The sequence below is a fragment of the Neofelis nebulosa genome, chromosome 17 (genome assembly GCF_028018385.1).
Source record: "Neofelis nebulosa isolate mNeoNeb1 chromosome 17, mNeoNeb1.pri, whole genome shotgun sequence".
NCBI classification, from domain to species: Eukaryota; Metazoa; Chordata; class Mammalia; order Carnivora; family Felidae; genus Neofelis; species Neofelis nebulosa.
In genome coordinates this window covers 44815582-44828977 of record NC_080798.1, presented here as the reverse complement: position 1 = coordinate 44828977, position 13396 = coordinate 44815582, and the positions used below count along the sequence as shown (strand labels likewise).

General features: G+C 40.9%; 1 protein-coding gene across 1 annotated transcript in view; it reads right to left on the bottom strand.

The window, feature by feature from the left end:
- The window catches only part of UTP4 (UTP4 small subunit processome component), a 32827-nt gene that overhangs the window by 18785 nt on the left and 646 nt on the right, over positions 1-13396 (bottom strand). The window contains exons 2-6 of the mRNA XM_058708731.1: positions 12591-12751; positions 8475-8666; positions 7001-7085; positions 5175-5264; positions 2117-2328 (exon numbers count right to left, since the gene is read on the bottom strand). Coding sequence (XP_058564714.1) covers positions 2117-2328; positions 5175-5264; positions 7001-7085; positions 8475-8666; positions 12591-12749 — 738 coding nt within the window. The 5' untranslated portion in view covers positions 12750-12751. The remainder of the gene's footprint in view (positions 1-2116; positions 2329-5174; positions 5265-7000; positions 7086-8474; positions 8667-12590; positions 12752-13396) is intronic.

Here is a 13396-nt window from a genome sequence, read left to right as displayed (position 1 = left end):
AGTACAGGTGGGCTCTGTGCTGACAGCTGAGAGTCCGATGAGAGGCTTGAACTCACAAACTGCGAGATCATAACCTGAGCTGAGGTCAGACACTCACACCAACTGAGCCATCCAGGCGCCCCTACCATTAGCATTTTTAATCTTTTCAGGAATGTTGTAAGTATATATATTAGCAAAACTACATATGCAGAAAATATCAAACATAAATATCTAATACAAAATCCACTTCTTTTCTTAATACACTACTATGTACTACTTCATGCACTATACTGTGCTACTTTTCCCCCTTAATGTATTCTCTTAATTGTTACATAGTAACAAATATCTACATCTTCCTTGGTCTTTGAAACATGTGCATAATATTTGAGTGATTACTTTTTTTTTTTTTTAATTTTTTTTTTCAACATTTTTTATTTATTTTTGGGACAGAGAGAGAGCATGAACGGAGGAGGGGCAGAGAGAGAGGGAGACACAGAATCGGAAACAGGCTCCAGGCTCCGAGCCATCAGCCCAGTGCCTGACGCGGGGCTCGAACTCACGGACCGCGAGATCGTGACCTGGCTGAAGTCGGACGCTTAACCGACTGCGCCACCCAGGCGCCCCGAGTGATTACACTTTAAAAAAGCACCAGGGCACCTGGGTGGCTCGGTCAGTTAAGCTTCTGACTTCAGCTCAGGTCATGCTCTCACCGTTCGGTTTGTGAGTTCGAGCCCTGTGTCAGGCTCTATGCTGACAGCTCAGAGCCTGGAGTCTACTTCAGATTGTGTGTCTCCCTCCCTCTCACAAAAAATAAACATTAAAAAAATTTTTTTAATGGCACAAAATTTAATAATTAAGTCTTAAGTTTAATAATTACAACCATTTTGGATCAAAACTTGATTTTTTTAAACATTTCTTTTTCAAAAATATTTATTTTTGAGAGAGAAAGGGAGCACTTGTGTGAGCAGGGGGAGGGGCAGACAGAGGGGGACAAAGGATCTGAAGTGGCTCTGTGCTGACAACAGACAGCCCAATGTGGGGCTCGAGCCCACCAACCATGAGATCATGACTTGAGCTGAAGTCAGATGCTTAACTGACTGAGCCACTCAGGTGCCCCTCAAAACTCTATTTGAAAAGGAAAATTTCTCTTGGTCATTTCAACTTGTTCTTCATTACACTTACATGTGACATCTAAATGTTTCACAGGGCTTTAAGACCCATTAAATTGGTCTCATGGAAAATCCGTGAAGTGGGATAGAAACAACTTACAGGCAAGAAAAGCCAGCATGAGTGATCTCTACAGTACATACTGCATGTCCACACTTAAGACACCAAACAAGCCTCAAACTAAGAAGACAAAGGATCTCGTCAGCAAATCTCGAAGTCACTTTCCATGCCCCACTGATAAAACAGCCAAAGGTTTCTGATTAAGAATTGATGTTACCAAAAGGGAAGAGGCACACTTGTTCAACACGAGTCTGCTTAAGTCTTACTGAAACAGGGAAAATTTAATATTTTCTTTTTAAAAATTTTTTTTAACATTTATTTATTTTTGAGACAGAAAGAGAGAGAGCATGAACAGGGGAGGGGCAGAGAGAGAGGGAGACACAGAATCTGAAACAGGTTCCAGGCTCTGAGCTGTCAGCACAGAGCCCGACACGGGGCTTAAACTCATGGACTATGAGATCATGACCTGAGCCGAAGTCGGAAGCTTAACCGACCAAGCCACCCAGGTGCCCCAAAATTTAATATTTTCAAAATCATCTAATAAAATCATCTAATTTCCCAAGATAGGAAGCAGGAGAAGAACTGCACAAAGAGAGGAAAATAGCACCTCTCAAGATTCTTCTAGGATACTTGTGGCCTATCTAAATCAGACTGGATTAACTGTGGGTGGGGAGTGTCTGAAGAAAACCTCCCTGCTAACTAATCTAGAGAATATTTTCTAACTAGTTTTTAAGAGAATATGAGGGTTCAAAGAAATTATGTGGGTTTCAGATGCATTTTCCTAAACTCATCTTCCTTCAATGCAACACTGAAGATTAGGGAACACCGTTTGTGTTACATTACTGATACACCCTTCCCTACTCATCCCCCAGGTTATACAGTAACCGTTCAAAACAGGGACCATACTCACATCAGATACGGCAATAGACTGCACATCAGCATTTGCAATGAGATGGTTCTTCACAAGTGTCCCAGTGGCTGAGTCCCAGAACTGCACCTTCCCAGCAGAGTCCACACTTATGACAGTGCCATCAGACAAGAAGGCCACGCCCCATATGATACACTTCCGCTTAGACACACCCATATACTGCCTATCCACCAGCATCTTATGAACAGCGCTCCCTGAAAAATAAGAAAAGCCCAAATTTGAATGCTACTTACCTCTTTTGTCTTCAAAACCCGCCTGTGGTAGGCATCTATTAAGTCAGCTGCCTGAGCACATCGCACAAACAGCTAGTAAACAGTAGTTCGAGTAGTTGTGGTAAACTCAGTCTCGGAACACCAAAATGGTTACCTGAAGATTGCGGGGGAGAGGTGGGAGGGGTAGCTGGAGACAGAAATTTGGGAGGGGCAGGGGAAGGTGAAATTGAAAGAGACATTTGAGACTTCACTTAAAACTGCCTAACTGCAGTGTGCATGATATTTGGCTCTTTTCTAAAACCCCACGGGAAAGGGGGAGAATAAAACAGTACAAAATTTGGGGAATTAAAAAAGCAAACATGGAATGGTAACTGATGTAGCAGAGTTCTAAAAGTAGTATGTCTCAAGTCAACAGTGGGGAAAGACAAGAAGCCACTTGATTTATACCATGAAATCCTTAGAAGACTTGGGAACTGCTGATGCCCAAAACTCTAGAAACAGAAGTTAAAGTGGAACTAAAAGGAGAAATTAGGTTGAAAGTAAGTTTATGAAACTTAACATCCTTCAGATACCTATCCCCTAACTAAAAAGCCAGGCAACTCCCCAACTCCACCTCAAACAAAACTGGAGACTTACTCTCTGAAGAGAGATACCAGGAACAACTGAGGGTAGGATTACTATATGGGAAATAAGGTGAAATGTTACTGAATATTGAGAACACTAGTTGTCTTCTCAGAATTTAGGTGGAAAGGCATATCATCATCAAGCAGGAGAATTAAAAAAACATTTCTGGGAAACATGACCAGCACAAGGAAGATGATTTAAAAAGCCAGTCTCTTTAGAGTTTCCCCAAACTAACAGTCCAGTCAGATCATTCTTCAGTGGAGCCCACGAGCAGTTAAGCTCCACTCTTGTGGTGAGGAAAGCCATCACCAGACAGGTAAACAAAGCTTTAATATGAAAGGCAGAGGCCAGAGAGAATACCAGAGAGAAAACAGCTAAGATGAAGAACACTTGACAAATATAATCTTGAATAGCCTTAGAAAGAGAAGGCAGTAAATAAGGAAACAAACAAACAAAAAAGCACTATAAAAAAAAAACTCAGGAAACCAAAAAGAACTTTGGAAATGGCAGAAATGAAAAACTCAGTACAGGACTTAAAAGATAAAGACAAGGGGCACCTGGCTGGTTCAGTCAGTAGAGTGTGCAGCCCTCAATCTCGGGGTTCTGAGTTGGAGCCCCACATTGAGTACAGACAGCACCTAAAAATAAAATCTTCAAAATCAGTCCATCAATAAATGATAAAGAAAAACTCTCAGGAAACAGAATAAAAAGTCAAAGAGATGAAAAATAAGAGGGGGAGGGGCACCTGGGTGGGTCAGTGGGTTGAGTGTCCCACTCTTGATTTCGGCTCAGGTCATGATCCCAGGGTTGTGAGTCAGCTCTGTGCTGATAGCGCGGAGCCTGCTTGGGGTCCTTTCTCTGCCCCACCTCTGCACGCACACACACTCTCTCTTACAAAATAAATAAATAAGGTATAAAAAAATAAAAGAAGGCTCTGTGAGAGACTCATTCAAGATAAAAGTGGTAAGGTGCCTGGGTGGCTCAGTCAGTTAAACATTCAACTTCAGCTCAGGTCATGACCTCATGGTTCTTGAATTCGAGCCCCACACAGGGCTCTCTGCCATCAGCACAGAGCCCACTTCGGATTTTCTGTCTCCCTCTCTCTCTGCCCCTCCCCTGCTTGTGTGCGCGCTCTCTAATAAACATCAAAAAAAAAAAAAAAAAAAAAAAAAAAGATAAAAGTGATAGAAAATCAGATTTATATGAGCCTAATTTATGCAACTGGAAGAATCTGATGAGTCAAATGTATAAATATACATTTATATATGTGGAAGTAAACATCAAAGAATTAGCTAAGAGTTACAGGTGGTCGCCTTTGAGGAGTGAAAGAAGGAATACAGGGGGACTCCTGCTTCTTTGTAACAAGCCTCAAGGAGTTCTTCTTTGACTATGCGTGTATAACATACAATAAAAAATTTGCTTAAGCATGAAGGAAAAAGAAAAATGACGGGGCGCCTGGGTGGCGCAGTCGGTTAAGCGGCCGACTTCAGCCAGGTCACGATCTTGCGGTCCGTGAGTTCGAGCCCCGCGTCGGGCTCTGTGCTGACAGCTCGGAGCCTGGAGCCTGTTTCCAATTCTGTGTCTCCCTCTCTCTCTGCCCCTCTCCCGTTCATGCTCTGTCTCTCTCTGTCCCAAAAATAAATAAAAAAACGTTGAAAAAAAAAAAAAAGAAAAATAAAAATGAGACAAACCAGATCTGTTTTACTTCCCATCTTAGATGGGAGTACAGATGGGCCTATTGAACAAGGTGAAGTCAGTCTCATCACTGAAGGATTCCATATTGCAATTTTTCAGGCCAAGAACAGAGAAAGTAGATGGTTCTCTACCTTTCTGATCTCATGCCTCACCAATTATGGTGCTAAGACCTAGTGTTCCTCAGAGAGGCACTTACTTTTACCAAGGTCTGATATACACAAGTATTTTAACTGATCCTTCGTAGTAAATGTCTTATTGCTCCAGGGGGAATTTTCAAATGAATTCTTATTACAAATAAGATAAAAAATATCCATCTGATTGAAGAAACAGGATTCCCCCAAAAGCAGCAGTAGCAATCCAAGAAAGGAGTGAAATCCATGGCTAACATCTCAGAAGGTTAAAGAGAGGTTAGGCCCTAGAGGTCAGTAAAAGCACAAGGGCTCAAGCTTTTGGAAACTAGCAATGTGAATCAAGACCCAAACCCCAAATGAACTGAGAAAAATAGTCACCTGATTTGACAGCAAACACACTAATGTAGTCTATGGAGCCAGCTGCAATGTGGGTACCAGAGGGATGCCAGCTGAGACTCAGGATGCGACCTTGGGAGTTGTACAACAAAAAAAGAAAAGGACATACACATAAATACACAGTAAAGGGTAACTGAGTTCTCCTTTGACAATTACCTACAGGTCTGGCGTTCTACACTCTTAGCTCTCATCTACTACGCTCTGGTGAAGGACTGTTTTATAACAGATGAGGATCAACTCTGCCCAACTCTGGAATCCATAATGAAGTATTTAATATCACTTTAATAATGTAGAAACGGCTGATGGGAGTATAAAGAAACACAACCTTTTGAGGGCGACCCCTTTTGAGGGTGACCTGTTAAGAACATAACAAAATTTAAATCTGCTTATTTGGCTCAGCACTTTTACTGGAAATTAATCAAGGAGAAATACTTGTAGGAGTGTTAAAAAATATGTATACTGGAATAGTCACTGCCGTCCTGGTTGTAGTAGTGAAAAACAAAAAAATCCATCAATAGGAGCTTGGTAAATAAATTATGGAACACCATTAAATGGAATGCCATGTAGACTGGCATGACTGGCATGGAAAGATGTCTGTGATACACCAAGTGAAAAAACAAGCACAAGCACTCGTGTGTATTCATTTATATGAATATACAAACACGTCTTGAAGATTATTTCCAAAATGTTGCCTACAGAACAGAACGAGATATTTTCTTTCACACTTGGCTAAGCACATGAATTTTGAATAAGCATTATATCACCTTTATAATTAAAAAAGAACACTCAAGGGACACCTGGGTGGCTCAGTCAAGTAAGCGTTGATGCCTGATTTTGGCTCAGGTCATGACCACACAGTTCGTGGGTTCAAGCCCCATGTTGGGCTCTGTGCTGACAGTGTGGAGCCTACTGGGGATTCTGACTCTGCACCTTCCCCAACCACTTTCTCTCTCAAAATAAACTTAAAAAACAAAACACAAACAAAAAAACAAAAAACCAAGCCTGGTTGGCTCAGTTGGTGGAGCATGTAACTCTTATTCTTGGGGTTGTAAGTTTGAGCCCCATGTTGGAAGTGGACGTTACTTAAAGATATTTTAAATAAAGAATATTTTTCTTTAAGAAAAAAATAGAAAAAGAACACCCAAAAGGCATTAAAAACAAAAGGGACTCTGATTAGCAGATGAAAAATATTACTAACAGACACAGAATACATGGGATAGTTATTATTTTCTAAAAGTCTGCAAGCTATGGCTCAAAGGCCAAATCAAGTCCATCAATTATTTTTATAAATAAAGCTTTACCAAAGCACAGCCATACCCATTTATTTATCTATGACTACTTTTATAGGACAAGAGAGTTGACAGAGCATATGGCCTACAAAACCTAAAATATTTACTAACCTCCTGTTTTTACAGAAATAGTTTGCCAACCCCTGCTCCAGAGGTCGGTGTCAACTGGGTGGAACATGGACAACTGTTTGCAAATTCTAGGTTTTAGTATTTATGCACTCTGTTACAACTTCAAAAAAAAAAGAGAAAGTGAGAACAAAGTGACTTACACAGAAACATTAGCTTTCCTACTCTGGATTTCTAGTTTACTATATTACTTAAGCAGGCAACCACCACTATGCAACGTGACAGAGAAAGCCTGAGTGGAGGATGGCTTCGAGCACATACCCTATATTGAGGTAAAGTTAGTGTGGAGAGAAAACATTACCTGGACCCATGGGAAAACAGCCCATCCCCAGTGGCACAGAAACATAACTTCTTGTTGAGGCTACTCACTGCCCCCACCAAAATGACCCTTACTTTTCTGCCGATCAAAATTTCTTTCAAACTGGATTTTATCTGGGGTGATTTGAAATAGCTTCACAGATCCGTCTTCACAGCCAACCTATTAGAGGAAAATAGAGAAGATAAGCATTTTACGTAACTAAATATATGTATTTATAAATATAAACGTTTCTTCCCTGAAGCTATCACTTGCTGTGAAAGAGAAAAATAGTTTGTGACAGGAAAAAAAAAAAATTACTGCTACCAAGAAACTGGTAGTGTATTCTTGGCAGGCTTCACATCCTAGCCAGAAAACAGGCTAATCAGTGGCCTAATTCCTGTATAGGACATGGAATAGAAGTAGGATTTCACAGCATACCTCTGCTAGAGACCCAGAGCCTAAATAAAACACCCATTAACTATACAATGTAAGTGAAGAAACATCAAGATATTGTACAAATTAGTACAAATCAAACAAGAATCATAGGCTTATCCCAGAAAAATGAAACCTCTGGAAACACCCATTTTTTTTTTTTTTTTTTTTTAATTTTTTTTCAACGTTTTTTATTTATTTTTGGGACAGAGAGAGACATAGCTTGAACGGGGGAGGGGCAGAGAGAGAGGGAGACACAGAATCGGAAACAGGCTCCAGGCTCCGAGCCGTCAGCCCAGAGCCTGACGCGGGGCTCGAACTCACGGACCGCGAGATCGTGACCTGGCTGAAGTCGGGCGCTTAACCGACTGCGCCACCCAGGCGCCCTGGAAACACCCATTTTAATAAGTCTGTGTGAGGGGGGAGGGATAGTCTTCTCAGTCTGCACTCAATTTTTGAGACATTGTGGTAAAATAGTTCCACAAGTCAACTTGTGGAAGGACCTCTCAGAAGTTGTAACATACATTAGTGTGTTGTCAATCTACAGAAGAATTTCGTATTAACATGCCATATTCTGAATTGATTTTTATCATAAAACATAAAGCATAATAGAGCAAAAAACAGCCTCCACATCTCCCAATTCCAACTAGTTTGAGAAATACTGAACCAAACGAACCCTCTCATTTCATAAATGAATAAACAAGGTCCAAAGTAGCAGTAGAAATGATGTAAAAAAACAAGAGATTTTTTAAAAGTTTTTTTTTGTTGTTGTTTTTTGAGAGAGTGTGCTTAAGTGGGGAAAAGGTAGAGAGACAGGAAGAATCCCAAGCAGGATCCAAGCTGTCAATGTAGAACCTGACACAGGGCTCAAACTCACGAACTATGAGATCATGACCTGAGCTGAAATCAAGACTCAGATGTTTAACCGACCAAGCCATCCAGCTGCCCCAGGACAAGAGATTTTTAATCCCCAATATCAATTCCAATCTTGCATCATGGTTGCTAGAATCCACTTCAGAATGGAGTTGCTACATGTCATAATATAACTTAACTTTACTCTCCTGTAAACACAGGGAAGAATGTTTACGTGAGCACAAGAGAATTCTTGCTTTAAATTACCAATAGCTGCTTACTGACCAAAAGTTGAGAGCCACAGGGGCTGACAGCCATGCTCCAAATGGGTCCTCCAAAGGCATCCATGGCATATTTGATGTTTAATGCCTGCAAATCATACTCAATAATCTCTCCATTGAGTCCAGCACTAAAGAGTCGCTGTCCTTTTGCCCAACACAGAGCTTCTGTAGCCCGAGACTCATGACCTGGAAAAAACTACAGAAACGCCATAACATGTCAACCCCCATTGAATTTATCAGCTAACAGCACTGAATGGTCACAGGCAACAACGTCAAAACTAAAACACTTGCCTAGAAATGACTACATGGGGTTTTGTTCTACCAGAAGATCATGTCTATTAATATTTTCATTTTTTAGATTCAAATTTTAGTTACCTATACAGTTGGTTTCCTTTTCCCAGGACTTGTCCTCCAAACCTTTTCAAAAGAATAAAGTTTGTATCCAACTGTATTTGATATATGAAATTTTTTACAAAATCAGTGTAAATATCTTGATTAGGTGATGGTTTCACAGTACACATGTATGTCAGAGTTATCAATGTATACACTTTAAATTTTTTTAAGTTTATTTATTTTGAGAGACAGAGAAAGAAGAGTGCATGTGCACGTGGGAGCAGAAAGAACTCAAAGCAGGGCCCTCATGGTTAGTGTAGAACCCGATGCAGGGCTTAAACTCACGAACCGTGAGCTCATGACCTGAGGGAAAATCAAGAGTCAGACGCTTAACCAACTGAGCCACCCAGGTGCCCCTTGACATGTATACTTTAAATACATGTTTATTGTGTCAATTTTACCTATAAAAAGTTTTTTTAAAAATAAAACAAATGGGGGGCGCCTGGGTGGCGCAGTCGGTTAAGCGTCCGACTTCAGCCAGGTCACGATCTCGCGGTCCGTGAGTTCGAGCCCCGCGTCGGGCTCCGGGCTGATGGCTCGGAGCCTGGAGCCTGTTTCCAATTCTGTGTCTCCCTCTCTCTCTGCCCCTCCCCCGTTCATGCTCTGTCTCGCTCTGTCCAAAAAAAAAAAAAATAAAAATAAAAAAAATAAAATAAAACAAATGGACGCCCGGCTGGCTCAGTTGGAAGAACATGACTCTTGAATTGAGGGTTGTGGGTTTGCGCCCCACCTCCAACTTCTCATTCAAGTCTCAGAATCTTTTTTTTTTTTTTTTAAGATTATTATTATTTTTTTTACATTTTAAGTTTTTATTTATTTTGAGAGAGAGAGAACGAGCAGAGGAGGGGCAAAGAGAGACGGGGACAGAGAATCCCAAGCAGGCTCGGCACTGTCAGTGCAGAGCCTGATGTAGGGCTTGAACCCACAAACTGTGAGATCGTGACCTGAGCCGAAGCCAAGAGTCAGCTACTTAACTATCAAGTCTCAGATTTTTTAATGTTTATTTATTTTTGAGACAGAGAGAGACAGAGCATGAACAGGGGAGGGTCACAGAGAGAGGGAGACACAGAATCTGAAACAGGCTCCAGGCTCTGAACTGTCAGCACAGAGCCTGATGTGGGGCTCGAACTCACAGATCATGAGATTGTGACCTGAACCAGAGTTGGAAGCTCAACCGACTGAGCCATCGAGGCGCCTCTCAAGTCTCAGATTTCTAAGTGCTTTATGAGCACTTATAAAGGTTTCATGTAGGGTCCCTTGGGTTGTTTAGTTGGTTAAGCATCTGACTCTGGATTTTAGCTCAGGTCATGATCTCATGGTTCGTGAGTTCGAGCCCTACATCAGCCTCTGAGCTAGCAGTGTGGAGCCTGTTAGGGCCTCTCTCTGATCCTCCCCTGCTCGCTTTCTCGCTCTCAAAATAAGTAAATAAACTTGAGGAAAAAAAAAAGTTTTCATATATATCAAGACACTTTATTCTTATGTCTGCTCAGCACAAAAAGCACTGAGTAGGTACAATTTTTCATCTCTTTACTTGAAAGGACACAAGTACTTGTGGGTTAAGGGGCTTGCCCAAAGTGCCACAGTCAAATGTGAAGAGAACATTTTAATTCTTATTCCAAGCCCCTACTCTTTTCACTCTAACGGACAAAGTTTTTTCTTGTTCTGAGAGTGATTAAGAAGTAGGGAAGGGACTATTGAAAAAGCAAAATACTAAATTATTGTTGAAATAAGAACAGATGAGAAAAAATAGGAGACATTCAGTAAAGAATAACTGACATATTCACTAAATAAACATGAATGCAGGAGTGGTTCTGCACTAGACACTTGCTAAATGCTGGGAATAATGTCATCAATATCACCCACATGGTCCCTGTTTTCACAAAATTTGAAGTTCAATGGGGAAGAAAAACATTAAACAAATGTACAAACTATTATGTAATTGTAATTGTCATAAATGATAAGAAAAACCACAGGGTGTGACAAGCATGTACCATAGCATATTTTTCACAGCATAGAATGTGACTTATTTATGGTAATCAGCAATTTTTTTAACTTTCTTTTTAAGTTTATTTATTTTGAGAGAAAGAATGCATGCACAGGGGAGGGCCAGACAGAGAAGGAGAGCAATTCCCAAGCAGGCTCCGTGCTGTCATCACAGAGCCGATGGCAGGGATCGATCTTGTGAACCCTGAGATCATGAACTGAGCCAAAATCAAAAGTCGGACGCTTAGCTGACCAAGCCACACAGGCACCCCAAGTTTTTTTTTTTAACTTCTTAGTTCTTCAGGGGTCAACTCAATAAGTCATCCCTTTCTAGGATTCCTAAACCCATATCATCAGAGTAAAAGCACCTCTCCAGTAAGATTCTAGGCCTGTGCTTAGTTGTTTTTTTTTTTTTTTTTTTTTTAAGTTTATTTATTTATTTGGAAAGAGAGAGGGGACACCCATGTGCGTGCATGAGCAGGGAAGGGCAGAAAGAGAGGGAGTATGAAAACCCCAAGCAGGTTCCACACCGTCAATGTGGAGCCTGATATGGGGCTTGATCCCACGAACTGTGAGATCCTGACCTGAGCCAAAATAAGAGTCTGATGTAAACAGACTGAGCCACCTAGACTGCTCTGGTACTTAGCTTTATCATAAAATTTACCTACTATTTGAAAACTGTATACTTCTATTTCCCCACTGGACTTTGAGCTCCTTCAATGTAGGGCCTCTGACATTTGTCATAATGCCTAATACTTGCCACTCATCACTCATTCATTTAGAAACAATTACAGGATGCCTTAATTCCAAGTATTAAACTGCTGGGCACTAAATTCATGCATTTATCCATCTACCCATTCATAGGCATCCATTCAGTGCTTAGGGCAATACACATTCATTAATGTAAAATGAATTATTTTGTTGCACCTGCAATCAATAATCAGTACTTTTGAAAAATATGCTGTTATAACAGCTCTCTGCATACACCCAAATGGTATTTTACTTTTACTCCCAATTATAGGCAGTTCAATCTACATTCTCTCAGACGAACTTAGAAATCCATCTTCCTACCATCGTCACCAAAAAGTTTGATATTAAAATGTTTTTGGGCACCTGGGTGGCTCAGTCGGTTAGGCATCTGATTCTTGATTTCAGCTCAGGTCATGACCTCAGGGTTTGTGAGATGGAGCTCTGCAACAGGCTCTGTGGTGACACCACAGAGCCTGCTTGGGAGTCTTTCTCTCCTCTCTGACCCTTCCCCGCCCATGTGCTCTTTCTCCCTCTCTCAAAAAATAAATTAAAAAACTTATGAAGAAGAAGAAAAAAAAAAAAAAAAGGATTCATTGTTTCTTCTGAATTGACAATGAAATAGGTACTGACAACCCCAGCAGGAAATTCCACCTTACCAAAGTTGCACTGGTGCAGAGACTGATTATAAAGCAATGGGTCTTGACAATTTCCCTTTTTTGTTGTGCTCCAAAGATCCAGCAAACCTCAGTTTCCAACAGACAGTGGGCCACCATAATTTCTAGGTTTCTTTCTAACCAACGTTATAGATCAAAACTCTAAGCTCAGTCAAGAGATTGCATATTTACTACACATGTTATATAGTTCTAAATAACCCAGAGAGAGTACAGTCACTTTCTTTTGAAGTCCTTCAACACAAAAGACATACACGTTGTAGAATTCAACTTAGTAAGAAAATTAACTCAGCAACACCAAATCAGGCTTCCAAATGACTTACTTTTTCCTGAAAGTAGTTTGCTGACAAGTTGTAAATTTCCACAGTGCCATCTGTTCGTGAAACAGCCAATCTGTTTGACTGGTTATTGTAAGCCACACAGCGGATCCCTGATGGAACATAATTAAAGAAACGTACTCGATGGACCTTAAATTCACCCATTCCTGGAGGGGGAGGGGGAGGAAAAAGAGTCATTATTGTGAAACGTTAACACCAGTGTGTCGCCTGTATTGTTCCTCACTATTGTTAACAGCAGTATATCACATGTATTATTATCGCCATCCTGTATGGAAGAGTCTAACTGTACCTGAGATTCACTTCTGAATATCTAACTAATGATGCTTTCACACCCCCCACCCCCGCAAGAACCTATCAAACTATTTCCAGAAGCTCAGGATGCTTCAGCAGAAAAATTAAAAGATCGACACACAGAGCATTCCCCAGACTCCTAACAATCCTGCCAATTACCTGAAAAAGTACTCTGGGAAAGAAGAATGACAAAATACTGAACATAACCTCATTCTCTAATTGGGTGTGCGCACTTTAAGGAAGGGAGGCACATAGAGTTGACCGGTTGTATTCGAGGCAGAAACTAAGGTACTCCTGGAAAACACCACTAATACTCGCAAAAAGCAAGAAATATTGACAGCCTAAATGGGTCTCTCAAAGCCCGGTCCACAGAATTTCTGCATCAAAACCATACGGAAAAACGGCTTTTAAAAATGCAGGACTCTGGGTCCTACTCCACAGCTCCAGAATTCCTCTCTTGGCTGAGGAGAGAAAGGGGGTAGACTAGGAATCTGCATTTT